The sequence below is a fragment of the Pteropus vampyrus genome, unplaced genomic scaffold (genome assembly GCF_000151845.1).
Source record: "Pteropus vampyrus isolate Shadow unplaced genomic scaffold, Pvam_2.0 Scaffold25, whole genome shotgun sequence".
In the NCBI taxonomy this organism is placed as follows: Eukaryota; Metazoa; Chordata; class Mammalia; order Chiroptera; family Pteropodidae; genus Pteropus; species Pteropus vampyrus.
This window is the reverse complement of record NW_011888806.1, coordinates 3,789,027-3,804,558: the sequence shown is the minus strand read 5'-3', so window position 1 is coordinate 3,804,558 and position 15,532 is coordinate 3,789,027. Positions and strand designations below refer to the sequence as shown.

Sequence of the window (15,532 nt, the reverse complement as noted above, 5' to 3'; positions counted from 1 at the left end):
TGCTCTACATCTATGCCAACATTTGGTATTGATGTTTTAAATAGGTATGTAATGGTATCTCATTGTATTTATTTGAAAATCCCTAATGACATAATGACATTGAGCATCTTTATATGCTTATTTGCCATCTGTATATCTTTGATGAGCTATCCACTCAGTTCTTTTGTTCATTTTTGTAATCAGGTTTTTTATTTTGTTGAATTTTAAGAGCTCTTTGTATATTTTGAATAATAGTCCTTTATCAGTAGGTCTTTTGCAAATATTTTCTCCTAGTCTATGGCTTTTCTTCTCATTTTTTTATCTCCTTTAATATGAAGTTTTACTCCAGCCTCATTGCCTCTGGGATATCTTCATCTAATTTGTCACAACCACCTTCCTCATTTATGTTGATAAGTTTGCCTTCACTAGGTTCTTCTAGAACCTTTTAAACCGCAGCAATATCAGCATTCTCAGTCAGCTCTTTCCATTTTTGTTCAATTTGAATTTCACTTCAGCATTTCACTTTTCATTTCTTTGTTGCACTTAAATCTTTGCTAGTAAGTTCCCTTTTTCAGTTACCCATTTTCATACAATATCAAGTGGGTTTGTCACTGAGAAACAAGTAGGCAATGCCACTACACACTTCACTTGTGTATGTGTGTGAATAACAAATGTGCAGTAACCAATCACTAACATTTTGAAAGAAGTGGCATTGGTCATTGGTCATGCTGTGCACCTTATTTACTTAGTGATTTGTGGACTGAATAGCTAGCAGCAAAGTTTATACTTGACACAATTACAGTTAATACACCATGGTAACTGAAGTCCAAACCATTTTGGAGGAAAATGTGTTACTTAATAAACTATTGTGACTGAAATTTATGCATGTCATAACCAGTGCAAAACAAAGCCTGCTTGTATGGTAAAATATTTTTCTGCAGTTGATAAAAAAAGATACCAGCAACTAAATGCTTTTTTCTTCCTTTATTTCCTTCCTTCCCTCCTTCCCTCCTTCCCTCCCTCCCTTACTCCCTACCTCCCTCCTTCCTTCCTTCCTCCCTCCCTCCCTCACTTCTTTCCTTCCTTTCTTTCAGCAGAATATGGCAAAAGCGAAAGTCTTAATGGAGCAAATGAGGGTAGTATGTATACTATGGCATGCTGATGTGTGGCTTCTTATCTGATGGGAGCAATGCTGTGAAGAACAAAATCGAGGCAGCAGGCCTCACCTAGAGTTTGGTTTGGGGCCTTCGTTGTATCCAGTCAGCAATGGCAGGAATCGCTTGGACTTTCTTCCGTAATGTCACCAGCCTGGGATGGATGTCCAGCAAGTCAGGTTTAAAGACTAAAAGTGTAGTACTGCAAATTTCCCAGTAGAAATCTGCCCAAGTTACCTAATTTAAAGGAAACAATAATTCCCATTTGAACATAAAAGACATAACTTCTTAATCTAAAATCCTTTTAATTCAAAATCATCTTTTGTTATTACAAAAGTAGGATGTGTATATAATAGAAAATTACATGTAACACCATACTCCAACACCCAGAACTTACTAATAGTAACACCTCTCTATAAGATATTTTTCTCTGTGAATCTGCATTTTTACTGAAATCTTACAGTACAATTTGTAATTTGATTTTCACTTGATTCCATTTTCATCTTCTAATTTTTAAAAATTTAGTTTCAAGTATACACAGTACATTGGTTAGACATCTATATAGTTCATAAAACGATTCCCCCAAATGTTCCCTTTTTCCCCTGACCCTCCACCTAGCCAACATGTTAATGCTAACTACATTCCCTATGCTGTGCTCCCCATCCCCCTGACCATCCATCAGCTACTAATTTGTACTGCTTTAACCCTTCACCCCATTCTTCCAACCCCTCAAACCCCCCTCCCCTCTGTCCGACACCAAATTATCCACTATATTTGTGAGTCTGTTTTTGATTAGTTATTTTTATTCTTTAGATTCCACATGTAAGTGAAATCATATAGTGTTTATCTTTCTCTGACTTAAATACCTTCTAGGTCCATCAAAGCAATATCTTTTTCTATCCCCTTCTTTTTCGTTGTTTTCTTATCCTTTCAGCCACTCTATCTTTTGGTTGGAGCATTTAATTCTTTACCATTTAAAGCACTTATTGATAAGAATGTAGTTGTTACTATTTATTCCTGTTTTTGATACATGTTTTTCTTCTTAAAGAAGTCCCTCCAACATTTCCTGTAATACTGGCTTGCTTGGTGGTAATAAATTCCTTTAGCTTATTTTTATCTAGGAAGCTCTTTATCTGTCCTTCATCTCCAAATGATAGCTTTGCTGGATAAATTATTCTTGGTTGTATATCCTGGGTCTTCATCCTGTCGAATATCTTTTGCCAAGCCCTTCTGTCCTGCATGGTTTCTTTTGAGAAATCAGCTGCTAGTCTTATGGGTGTTCCCTTACAAGTAACTCTTTTTCTCTTGCTGCTTTTAATATTCTTTCTTTGTATTTAACCTTTGGCATTTTAATTATGATGTGTCTTGGTGTGGGGCTCTTTGGATCCCTGATTTTTGGAATTCTCTGAGCTTCTTGGAGTTTTAGATCTATTTCCTTCACCAGGTTAGGGAAATTTTCCATCATTATTTCTTCAAACGGCTGTTCAACATCTTGATTTTCTTCAATTACGCTGATCAGACGAATATTTGGAGCCTTAATAGTGTCTCATATCTTCCTTAAATTATTTTTATAGTCTTGGCATCTTTTTTCTTGCCATTCTGATTGAGTGTCCTGATTGGCTTTCCTGTCCTCTAGATAGGGCATTTGATCCTCCTCTTTATTCACTTTGTTTATTCCATTTAATACACTTCTCGTCTCAGATATGTTCTTTAATTTAAACTTGTTCCCTTTTATAATTTCCATTTCCATTTTTATGCTTTTTATCTCTTTGTTGAAATTCTCACTGAATTTATCTACACTTCCCGAAAGTTCATTGAGCATCTTTATTTATAACCAGTGTTTTAAACTCTGCATCTGTTAGGTTACTTGACTACATTATATCTGGATCTCTGTTCTGTTCTCTCATATGGCTTCTGCTTCTTTGTCTTCCCATTTTGGCTGCCTTTCCATGTCTGTTTCTATGTACTAAGCGAAGTTCCTAAGTCTCCCAGTCTTATTAGTGTGGATTTGTGAAGTAGGTGTCCAGTGGCACAGTCCTGAGAGGAGTTCAGCTGCAGGCCAAACTTAGCCCAAGCCTCTGCGCCTCTGAGGCCACCTATACAGATTCAGCAAACAATCCACAGATGCTGTGTTTACAGTTGCCTTAAAAGGCCACGCCAGAAACCAAGGTCCATCAGTGTGAATCTCAGCAAGGAGCACCTGACTCACTGAGGATACACCTGGATGTGGCTTGGGCAGAGCTGCAAGTTGGGGGAGGCGGGGTTTCAGGGAATCCTCTGGGCAGAGCGACCTCTGTTATCCAGTTTGATGATTTCACAGCTATGGCGGCGCCATGTCAGGCACACTGAGGTAGGGTGGGGGGCTTAACAGGGAACAGTGGATTCCGCAGGCACTTCTGTACAGAGCGAGTCTCTCCTCAGCCCTCACTCTGATAATGTCTCCCTGCAAGTCCCTGGTGCCCCCTGCGTGCAGCTGAATTGGCAGTGGTGCTCAGACCTAGCAAGTCGGTCACCATGAAAATCTGCTCGTGGACGCAGCCCCTTTAAGAGGGTTCTGCTGCTGCAGCAGCCTCCATCTCACTCAGCCACTGGAGACCAGGCAGCCCCACATCCTCACACCATCCTACCTTCTGCCATTGCAGGGTTTTTTCTTGGACTTCTCCCTAGTTGTATAGCTTGTTCCTCTAGATCCCAGGCGATTTTTCCTTTCTGCTGCTCCTTGTTTCCGTCACAACTTTGATTTGGTCTCCAGAGGGATGAACAGAGCCTCTATCATCTATGCCATTTTTTCTCTCTCCTCGTTTTCATTTTATCTAATACCCAATTGATACTTTTCCATCTATTCCAAGAATATTCTTCATAGGATAAGCAGAATACATTCTGGGAGTGTGCATGTCATTTGGTTGTGTCTTTTAACTCAATTCAGAATAAGCGCCCTTTTTTTTCATGTCACTGAATTATTGAATATTCCACACCAGTCCTATACAATATCTTGTCTTCAGGATTTGAGTGACTCATCTTATCGTTTACCTTGTTCCTTATCCCTAGAGAATTCATAGTTTCAAGTTAAATATTTCTGGCTAACATACATTATATTGCATCACATCAGAGGACATTATGTTTGGGTGTCTGATCACGAGTGGAATCCTAAGATTGACCACTGTATTAGGCTGATAACAGCCTGGTTCTCTCTTGTATATTTTTTTTCCCTTTGTGATTAGGCACTAATCTGGATGATGTTACTTTGGCTCCATATGGAAATCAAAGAGTGAAGTTTAAATGTAGACAATTAGTTTTCTTTTTTGTATGGAATTTAATAATGCTTATTGCTAGTGTTTTATGATTGCTTACTAAACACTGGTCAACCAAGAGAGTGTATTAGAGGATTCAGAGTTCAGTCAACACATTTATGGAGCACCTACTGTGTGCTACATACAGGTCTAGGTGCTGGGATTAACTGGTGAGCAAAATGTTATGCAAGCCCCTTCTCTGATGCAGTTTTTATTTTAGAAGCAGGAAGATAAACATGTAAACTGATAGGGGTGATGAAGAAATAGTGAAGTTATGAGAGGGACTCTTAGGTAGGCAGTGAAGATCTTTAAGGGGTGATATTTAAGGCAAGGCTTGAATGATGTTGGATCCAGATGTGCAGCAATTAGGATTAAACAATCTGGGCAGAGGAAGCAGCAAGTGTAAAGGCTGTTAGGAATAGGACTTGTGTCTGAAAAAAGAAACACCAGTGTGTGTGTGGAACACTGTGAAGAAGAGAAAGAATGCTAAAAGATGGACTCAGGAGAAAGTTTATGAAGAAATTTTAATAGAAAACAGAAGGGAAAAAGAAACATTAAATCCTTGGAAATTATTCAATAGAGCAGGGAGAGGAACATTTTAGGAAAGGCTAATGAGTCAATGGGAAGAAATGAAGGGGTATGTGGTGAGGTAGAAAGTTATGAATAAAGATGTAGAAAGTTTGCTTCTGTCACCCAGAAGGACTCAGCAGACAGTGATCAGAATAAGTCACAAGAGGACCACTAGAAAGTAGATTGTGTCTTGTGTTCTAGAATGCAGTCTCCTTGAAGACAGGGACCCTGACCTACCACCGCATTCAAATTGGATTTAGGTTTGGGTGTTTTGGCATAACTACTTCATAGTGGTGGTGTGCCCCTCTCTCAGTAGGTCTGTAATACCTGGTTGTCTCACTTTTTATGATATTAACAATTATTGATAATGCATGGGTCCATTAATTCTTCACGAGTTGGAAAATGCTAATAGTGTATTTTAATCTCTCCTTATTAACTGGAATTTTTATGAAGACAAACTTTGTCCATCAATTTTTATTATCTTGAGATACAACTGGCATAGGAAAGGCAAAATAAATGCTTTATTCAAACCTTCAGCTTTTTTTGTTTTTAACAGTTTTCAAAATAATAATTTGGCCCCATGGCATCTTCTTGAAAGTTATCAGTGAAACTTTGTTTTTTTCCTTTCTGTGTATGGGTGTGTGTGTGTTTGGTTGCGGTAGTGGTGGTAGTCATAAACTAATGGATTCATTCATTTTGATTTGTTTCAACCCATTGCTGTTAATATTCTTATTGAAGTTTGAATTGTCCCATTTTTGACCAGTGGGAGCCTCTTCAGGTGGACTTCTGAGTCTTTTTGACACAACCCCAGTTGTCTCTGATAAGTTATTTGTGTCTGGTATGACAAGGCATTCCCAGCTCATCTTTTACATTTCCTGTCCCAAACTGAGAATGAGCCATTTCTCGAAGAAGCCCTTGTTCCTTTTAATATTTGGAGGCCAGAATCTGGGTACTAGGGGGTTGTCCAGCTCAATTGGGTTGGTCATTGTTTCCAGAAAAATAGACACGAAATGCATTCTTCTTTATCCTAAGATAAACACCCTGAGTTTATACTGTTACATCTAGTTTGCATTCAGGAATAGGATATTTACTTAACCTGATTGATCTTAGATCTCTATCTTCTTTCTCCCACACTGAAAATTCTAGTTCTCAGTGACATCCACGTAATTTCTTACTACTTTTCTCCACAATATAAATATAATAATATCAGGAAAAAAACAATAGCACTGGATGCAGTACCACTAACAATATAATTACAAAAAAATGGTGCATGATTTTTAATTTTTGTCAAGAGAATATCTGTAATGAGACATATAGTCAAAATACTGTTTTGCAAATGTTGATATTTCCTAAAATAGTTCTTCACTAACAGAGTACATAGGCACTTCTCTACATACTCCATGCACCAGTTTGACACAGGTTCATTTGTTTCACTTTGCTTTTGCTTTGTAGTGATAGCTTTTTAAAATGTTTTTGTTGTTGTTATATAGTTATATAAAGTATTTTAGTTCATGTTTCCAAAGTTAAGTCTACTAAAAAAGATTTATTCAAAGAAGCTTAGCTTTTATCCCTGCTCTCTAAACTACTCCCTTCTTACAATAAGTTTTTCTCGATAGGTAGGTAGGTAGGTAGGTAGGTAGGTAGGTAGGTAGGTAGATAGATAGATAGATAGATAGATAGATAGATAGATAGATAGATAGATGATAGATAGGTGGGAATATATTTACTTGTACTTTTTAAGATGTAAAGCACACTCACAGAGTTACCAATAAACCATTCTTTTTCCCCTAAGTATGTGTCCAAATCTTGCAGAAGATGAGGTGCATCAAATGTAAGCAGCTCATTAAACATCTTCTCCTAGGAGAGGGAGAAAAAGACACTTTAAGGATAATAAGAAGAAAAATAAATAATATGATTTGAGGAAGAAGTAGGTTTTTCTCATCATTATTTTCCTACATGAGTTTTGAAAGAAAGAAGTAGCTTTGTGTTGTTGGTTAGTTGTTTTTTTTTCAAATGTGTGACATTACAGAGAAGCAGGTCTCTTTATTCATCAAAGGGATGAATAATGTTATTCACTCCTTTATTACTTATGGATTTAAAAAAATGAATACTTTGGTCACCAGTTCTTATAGTTTGTACATAATGACTAAATATTTTACTAGCAAAATCTTTTAATGATTTTTATCTTAATTTTTGTTAAAAATGATTCTATTATGTTTTTCCATTTTAAAAATTCTTCCTTTTCTTAGCCTCTCTTCCTTTAAAGTTAAATAAATAACTGAAGTTAAAGAAGTTAATTTTATTTTGTAAGGCTAGTTTCCTCCAGTTTGACAGTCTTTCTTTTTTTAATCTTTTAAAATTTTAAATTACAGTTGACATAAGTATTATATTAGTTTCAGGTGTACATAGTAGTTAAACATTTACATACCTTATGAAATGATCACCCCAATAAATCTAGTACCCATCTGACACCACACATAGTTCTTATAATACTATCGACTATATTCCCTATACTGTACTTTACATCCCCATGTGGCAGCGTTTCATTTCACCATTGCACTTAATGGAAATAATTTCTAATGAATCATTATGCTCTCAGGTTTTTATAGATTTTCTCTTTGGCTTGATATTGTACCTTAGTATGAGACTTGTCTGCCTTGAATATCATCTATAAAACCCATCATCTAAGTGCCTCCTTTTGATATATTACGTAAGATAACATTACAAACCAAATAATATTCCTTGTGCTTTTACTTGAGGCTCTGAAGACCAAATAATTTATTCATGGCCTGTTTCTTGGTAAGAAGTATTTTTTTATATGTGAAAATATTGTCTGGTTTGTATGTTGGATGTGAAATGTAATTCAAACTCAAAAATATTATATGTATATATATCATTCATTAATATTCATAAATGACATATACAAGCATACATCATTTTATTGTGCATTGCTTTATTTCTCTTCACAGATAGTATATTTTTTACAAATTGAGAGTTTGTTGCAACTTTATATGGAGCAAGTCTGTGGCACATTTGCTCATGTCATTATCTGTGTTGTATTTCAGTATTCTCATAATATTTCAAACGTTTTTTATTATATTTGTTATGGTAACCTGTGATCTTTGATGTTGCTATTGTAATTGCTCTGGGGTGTCCTGAACCATGCCTGTATAAGACAGCAAACTAACTGATAAATGCTGTGTATGTTCCGACTGCTCCACGAACTGGCTGTTCCCTGGTCTCTCTCCCTCTTTTCGGGCCTCCCTATTCCCTGAGATACAACAATATTAAAGTTAAGTCAATTAATAACTTTACAATGGCCTCTAAGTGTTCAAGTGAAAGAAAGAGTCAATCTAAGTGGAAAACTGCACGGGTGACTTATTTTAAGAAATTGCCACAGCCACCCAACCTTCAGCAACCACCACCCTGATCAGTCAGCAGTCAACAACATTGAGGCAAGACCCTCTCCTCTACCAGCAAAAAAATTACGACCCACTGAAGTCTCAGATGATGGTTAACAATTTTTAGCAATAAAGCATTTTTAAATTAAGGTATGTACTTTTTTTAGACATATACTATTGCACACTTAATAGACTACGATATAATGTAAACATAACTTTTATATGCACTGGAAAACCAAAAATTTTGTTACTCGCTTATTGCGATATTCTCTTCATTGCAGTGGTCTGAATGGAACTGAATCCACAGTATCTCCAAGGTAGAGTAATAAAATCCAGTCTTTATTAAGGTAAGTCGGGTAGTTGATAACAACCTCACCAATTTGCTGATTTGCTTCCTGTTGTCATGATGACTTAGCTAGGAGTATAGATTACTAAAACATAATGCCTTATATTTGTAGAGTACAGTTTACAAAAGCATCATTGCATATTTACAAACATTTGCCAGATTTAACAAATTTGGCAAAAGGTGACGAGCTTGGAAAGCTTGTCATTATTTTGACTTTATATTCTTTCCACTGTTATATACCTAAGCTTCTCTCTCTATGGTTAATGTGTTCATAGTTTTAAATAAAAACAGTATAATTCCTTCTGCCCCTTACACAGAATCTGTGAACTGAGGCAATGGGCCTAGAGCTGTGTGGCACTTTCCACAGCTCAGCTGAGCTCAGCTGAGCTCAGCATCAATTGGAAAGATAACAGTCAATTTGGCTGTCCCAGAATAGCTAGAAACAGGAGGGAGTTGAATGGAACAGGATATAGCTGCAGGATGGCTTTCCAAAAACTCCTGTTTGCTTACCTGGGTAATTTTGTTACCTTTTCTAAAGTGCATTTCCACAAGTAAGATACATCAATGCTTGTGTATATGAAATGTCAAATGAAAATCTTATCTCTTTGCTATTCACTTCTCCGTTAGCCCAAGTTCTCTTTACATGTTTGTGAATCATCTTAGTCTGATGAAATGTACACACCCAAACAGCATAATCATTAGTATTTAAGAGTCATTTTAGAAAATTCACCAAAATAATATAAGATGAAATTTGATTATACATCCTCTTTTTTTCCCAAATGTGTACCTTTTAAAATGCATTTCCTGATGAATCCTAGACAGCCATTCTTACAGTTGGTGTACTCAGAAATGTCCTACTTCCTCCTCCAGAGAACTGTTAGGCAGGAGGATTTTTCACTCTGTTAGAAGTCATTGCTATATATTCCATCAAATGTCTTTTAGAGGAATTAAAGAAGATTATATATTTCTCCAAAGCATTATTTTTAAATCCATACTACCAAAATCATTTAGTATTGGAAATGGGCCACTAGCATTCCTTCAGTCTGGATCATCCTCCATCTCACCCCTCAAATTGTTCTTCAGATGAGGAAACTGAAACAGATACATGACAGAACCAAAGAAATACTAGAGGTAAGTTCAAGGATTATCAAGGTGACCAATGTACAAAGACATATTTTGCCTTTTAAATTAAATTTTAAAAATTGGAAATATAAAATAATTATAAATATAAAATATTTATAATTATGTGTACTTGATAGATTTTTAAAGCACATATAATGAGGGCTATTTTCATTATCCATTTATCGTTACTGCATCAATGTTCTGCTTTTGACTTTTACCTGACCACAAGGTGGCAGCATTGCAACCCACTACAAGGAAACTAGGCAAAGAATTACCAAAAAAACCATGCATTTTCCATTGTATACTAGCCAGGTTCTGCTTATTAATCAGTCTGTAACTATCTGCAGTATTTCTGCAACATGTTCTCCCTTACTATGATTTATTCATGAACTTGGATTATGTCCTGTGAAACTTTTTTTTGAGGTAGGTGGTTTGTAAGAGCATCGCTATTCTAATATGAAGGTAGAGTATTGCTCTTATAAATGTTCAAAGAATATTTTCCTCTGTCAGGTGGCCTCTGTTATGGAGCCTCAGCCAAAACAGAGAAAATCGAGAAGGGCAAGCCCATAAGCTGACAGACTGCCAATCAGTGGGGTAGTTAGCATGTGGAACAAAAAGCTTTAGATACTTTTTTTTCTAAATCAAGGATTTATGTATCTATTTGTTTCTGCATTTATAAAGAAGTGTAAAATATACATGCCATGTTTGACAAATAAAAGGGAAAACAATGAGCACTGGACAAAATAATAACACTGTATTAATTATAGTAACTAATGTTTATCAAACCTTCTACACAGCCATAAATACTTGTGCTACCATTGACTCCTCCTAGCATACTTCAAAGTAGATTTTATGATCTCCTTACTTAATAGACAAAGAATTTGAACTATTGATAAGGAGTTAAGTGACAACTAATAAGAAGAGAATCATGATTTAAGCCTGACATTTGGGCAGTATCTCTATCATCAAAGCTGAACTTTTATTTAAGACTTTGTCCTGGTTAGGGGTGTGTGTGTGTGTGTGTGTGTGTGTGTGTGTGTCCCCACATTTATGTCAAGGAAGCAATAAATACCTCTATTCAAATCAGAAGGTCCTCATTAAATAAATAGTATTTAGAATAAATATTCTTAAGTAAGTTAGAAAGACTGCTATCTGTTCTACACTGTAGCTTTTGGATGCAGGCCTTAAATTATAACATGTACATAGTATTTGTGCATAGCTGTTGTGAACAGCTGCTGGCACTGTGGCATTATACCCGGTGGTTAAGAACATGGAGTCTGAGTCCTAGTGACTAGGTTTGGAATTCCTAGTGTGCCACTTACTAGCTAAATAACCTTAGGCAAGTGACTTACACTACATGAACCTTAATTTCTTCATCTGGAAAAAAAGCATAACAACCATTTCTCCCTAAAGGGATGTTTTGGGAATTAGTCACTAATTTGGATTTCAGAAAGTATGTGTATGGGTTGAGGCTATGAGTTCTGCAGTGGGTCAGCTTGTGTGACTTGGGCAATTATGTAACTACTCTATTTCTCAGATTCTTCACCTGCAAAGTGAGCATGACAATAAAAAGCACTTATCTCATGGGATTAAGGGGGGACTGACTGAGATAATTCATGTAAAAGGGTTAGAGCCGCGCCTGCACATGGTTTTTGATGAATTTTGCTCTACCTATCACTCATTCAACAAGTATTTAGAGCCTACTAAATATGAGGCTCTGTGATAGGTGTAAGGGTACACCAGTGAATAATGTAGATGTGATTCCTACCCTCGTAACACATTCTACTAGAGGAGACAAACAAGTAAACATATTTTAAAATATAGATTTTGATGAGTGCCCTAAGAGAAAGGTGGCTAGGGTCTGTAATAGAGAATAACTTAGGGGGTATGTTTATAATTCAGGACAAAGAAGACAGATATGACGTACACATTTTTTAAATCCAAAAACCACAGTAAATGCATATTTTGGAAAGATAGAACCCACGAAGAGGTGGAAAACTAGAGAGGAGTTTGAAGCTGTAAAGCAGGTAGATGAACAGTACCTGCAAAGGGAAAATCAAAAACCCTGTAAAACCCTCAAATAGTTCAGGAAATGCCAGGATATATCTAGAATTGGGGGTAAGGAGGTAAGGGAGGAGGTAAAATGAGGGTTGATGAGAAAATCCATGAATGAAATCACTTTTAAGATTTCTTCCTTCATTTTATACTGCTAGACACCTGCCTCTTCCCCATCCTTAGCAGAAGGCTGGAGAGGGTGACACAGATGGTCTCTGGATTGGAAGTTGTCATACATAATGTATTAAAAATAGGGGAGTTAAATGAATATGTGTTATTGATTGTCACATTCTGAGACTCAGCCTTTTCTTTGCTTGTCGGTGGGAGCACTGGCAGCCAGGCCTTTGTTTCTCTGGGCAGAAGATTGAAAGTCTTCTCTAGGGCTCTTTCAAGTGTAAGAGGAAATAACTGAAGATAGTGATATTGGGAAGTACCCTGCCCCCCACATGGCCTAGGGATGCTCAAAATCAACAAACCCCATCCACATGCCGAGAGCTTTAAGCTTTTTAATTTCTCTACTCTTCTTCATGGATTATAAAGGATGGTCTGACTCCTGGAAAAGACAGAGACCAAAACAAAGAGGGGGAAAAAACAGCATCTTTTAACAAACATGTCATAGGCCAGGAGATGATATTGTATACACTAAATAAATATAAAATAACATTTAAAAAAACACAACAGAATATCATAGAAAAAGACCCTCTATAAATTTAAAAACACAGTATCAGACATTTAGAAATCAAGAGAAGGGCTGTTGAATAAAGTTGAATTCTTCCTGCAAGTAATGCAAGAAGGAGGAGGAGGAGGAGGAGGAGGAGGAGGAGAAAGAAGAAGAAGAAAGAAGAAGAAGAAGAGATAGGTCATAGAGAAAAGATCTAATATCTGAATAACAAGAATTCTAATATAATGGATCAAAGAAAAGAAAGGGGGAGGAATTACCAGTAAAATGTAAAGAAAATTTTCTAGAATTAAAGGATGCAAGTTCCAGGTTTTAAAGGGCCCAAAAATGAGATAGCACAGTGGATAAAAAGAAAATCATACTAAGACTAATCACTGTAAAATTTTAGAACTCTAGGGACAAGTGGTCTACCAACTTGCAGAGAGGAAAAAAAATAAGTCACATATAAAAGGTCAGTAACCGGATTCGATTCAGTCTTTTCAACAGCTAGAAGACCATACATGAACGTTTTCCAAATACTGAAGAAAAATTACTTTCAACATAGAATTCTATATCCAGTCAAATTATGAAACAAGTATGAAGATGAAATCAAACCATTTTTAGACAAATAAAGCTCCCAACTTTTTCCTATGCTCAATAAGCTATTGGAGGATTGCTTCACAAAAACAAGAACAGAAACCAGGAGAATTAAGCCAAGAAAGGATCAAAAGAAGCATTCGAGATGATAATAAAGATTCTCTATTGACAACTGGGCACCAGCTGTCTAGGACAAGTAAACCAGAGACACAGAAGAGAGGCATATCCATACCATCTGTCACCATCATATCTCCTGTCAATGAGCCTTCATTTTAACTTTAGAATTTTGGAGGATGTACCCTCAAAGAAACAAAGGAAGAGATAAAGACAGAAGATGGCATCTAGGAGACAGGACTCCAACTCAAGAGAAAGATCCCTAGAATGGCAATAATGGGGAGTTTGATGATGACAGAGGTGCAGAAAAATGAGACAGTTCTACAGAGGAGAATGGAAGTCTCTGGCTAGATATCTCCATTGACCTTGTGGAAAAACCATATTGGTAGACTATTGGATACTGTAGGAAAGTATAACAATAAATAAAAAGAATAAAGCAAATGAAAAAGGGCAATTACTAAGTTTGAAGAGGAAAAGTGATAAATGAAATATAATCAAAGCATACAAATGCACAGTTCCATATAACATTTGCATGGTCATACTAACGTAATCACTGGATATTGATTTAACCAAAACATTTTTAATATCACTATATTGGGGATTTGGGGGAACAGGAAGCAGAGAGGATGCCTATAAAAGAGTTAAATTCTTATTAGTATAACAAGTCCATAGAATCTAAAATTAGTGAATCAAAGTAAGTCATGTTTACATAACTTATTGAAATATGGAGATGTATAAATCCTAAAGAAATAGCCAAAAGGGTTAAAAAGAGGGTTGCATCTGAGAGATTATTGTGAAGAGGTAGAGCAGAGAATCACTGTACTTTGCTTTAAACTTTTCAATATAATTTGGTATTTTAAAACTGTAGGTTTGTCTAACTTTGATAAAAAGGGACTTTTAATGTCTGCCAAGTGGATATGATTAATAGCAGTAATAACAAACTGATTACATTACCTTTATATCTTGTTTTTTCTCTGCCCAAGGAAAACATGACATGAAATCATCCAATGTGTCCACAATAGCATCAACTTGACATTGTTCCAGTTCTGTTTTTCCAGCCAAATCTGTGGAATACAGAGAGACCATTTTATGCCCACAAACATGTTCAATTTAATTTACTATATTAAAACATTAATTTTAATAAGCAATATATTCATATGGTTCGAAAATTCAAAACAATATAAAACAGTATTCAATAAAAACTGACTTTCATTCCTGCCCCCATTCACCTCATTTTGCTCCTTACGAACTACCATATTGGTAGCTACTTTTATTCGTTTCTTTTGTATTCTTCCATTGTTTCTTTATGAAAATAAGAATAATGCAAATCTTACATATATCCTAGAGATCTTTCCGTACAAGTCCCATAAGGGCATCTTTGTTCTTTTTCAGTTCCATGGGATCCCTTTAAGTAGAAATACCCCCAATTCATTTAACCTCAACTGATTAGGTTTGCTTCCAATCTTTTACTAATATAAGTAGTACTACAATAAAAATCCTGTATGTACATTTTCATTTATTTTGTAAAAAGAATCATTTTCATTTTCACAGACCATTTTTGTCAGGAGCATTTGTTTTCATCCTGGAAACTACAATTTTAAAATAATAGAGGTGTTTTTTCTTGCCATTCATTAACCATCATTTTGCTAAGAAATCATTAATCTCCCTACATATTTTCTCACTGGTGTCAATCTAAAATTCTTCAGTATGGAAGCATTCTAAAATAGATTGCTTTTACATAACTGTGTGAATTTACTAAAAATCAAGGAACTGTATACTGACAGTGAGTGAATTGTGTATAAATCAGACCAGCAAAGATGTTAAAGGAAAATAAAATGTTTTAGTCATCTAGAGTTCTTCTGTAAGCTATATTTTGTGTGTCTGGTGTTCAGAGGTTGATCCTTCTTTCTGATCTTGAAAAGTCCCTCCAAATGTTACATTAGGTTCCCTTCGTTCATTTTCATCCTACTTTGACTTCCATGCTCAAAATTCCATGCTACTATTAATTTTATGCAAATGACTCTTTATCAACACTTTTAGTCCTAAATTCCAGGCCCATATTCTCAGCCTCCTTTTGGGTAGTTCTCTGTGTATCCTTTCGTCTCCTGAACCTCCTTTAACAAATCTGAAAATGGAGTCATCACATCCTACCAGCTCTTCCTTCTTTATTCATTCAACAAATAATTACTGGGCTTCAACTGTAGATCAACTTCAACAGCAGTGAACAAAAGAGATAAATTCCTTAT

The 15,532-nt window shown here is 35.9% G+C and overlaps 1 protein-coding gene across 3 annotated transcripts in view; it reads right to left on the bottom strand.

Annotated features, from left to right (window-relative positions):
- Positions 1–1,071: 1,071 nt before the first annotated feature.
- Positions 1,072–15,532, bottom strand: part of HPGDS (hematopoietic prostaglandin D synthase) — a 32,208-nt gene continuing 17,747 nt past the window's right edge. For all 3 annotated transcript variants that reach the window (XM_023528404.1, XM_023528403.1, XM_011356278.2), the window contains 3 exons: positions 14,241–14,350; positions 6,752–6,850; positions 1,072–1,370 (listed from right to left, as the gene is read on the bottom strand). In XM_023528404.1, the coding sequence (XP_023384172.1) occupies positions 1,206–1,370; positions 6,752–6,850; positions 14,241–14,350 (374 nt within the window). In that variant the 3' untranslated portion in view covers positions 1,072–1,205. The remainder of the gene's footprint in view (positions 1,371–6,751; positions 6,851–14,240; positions 14,351–15,532) is intronic.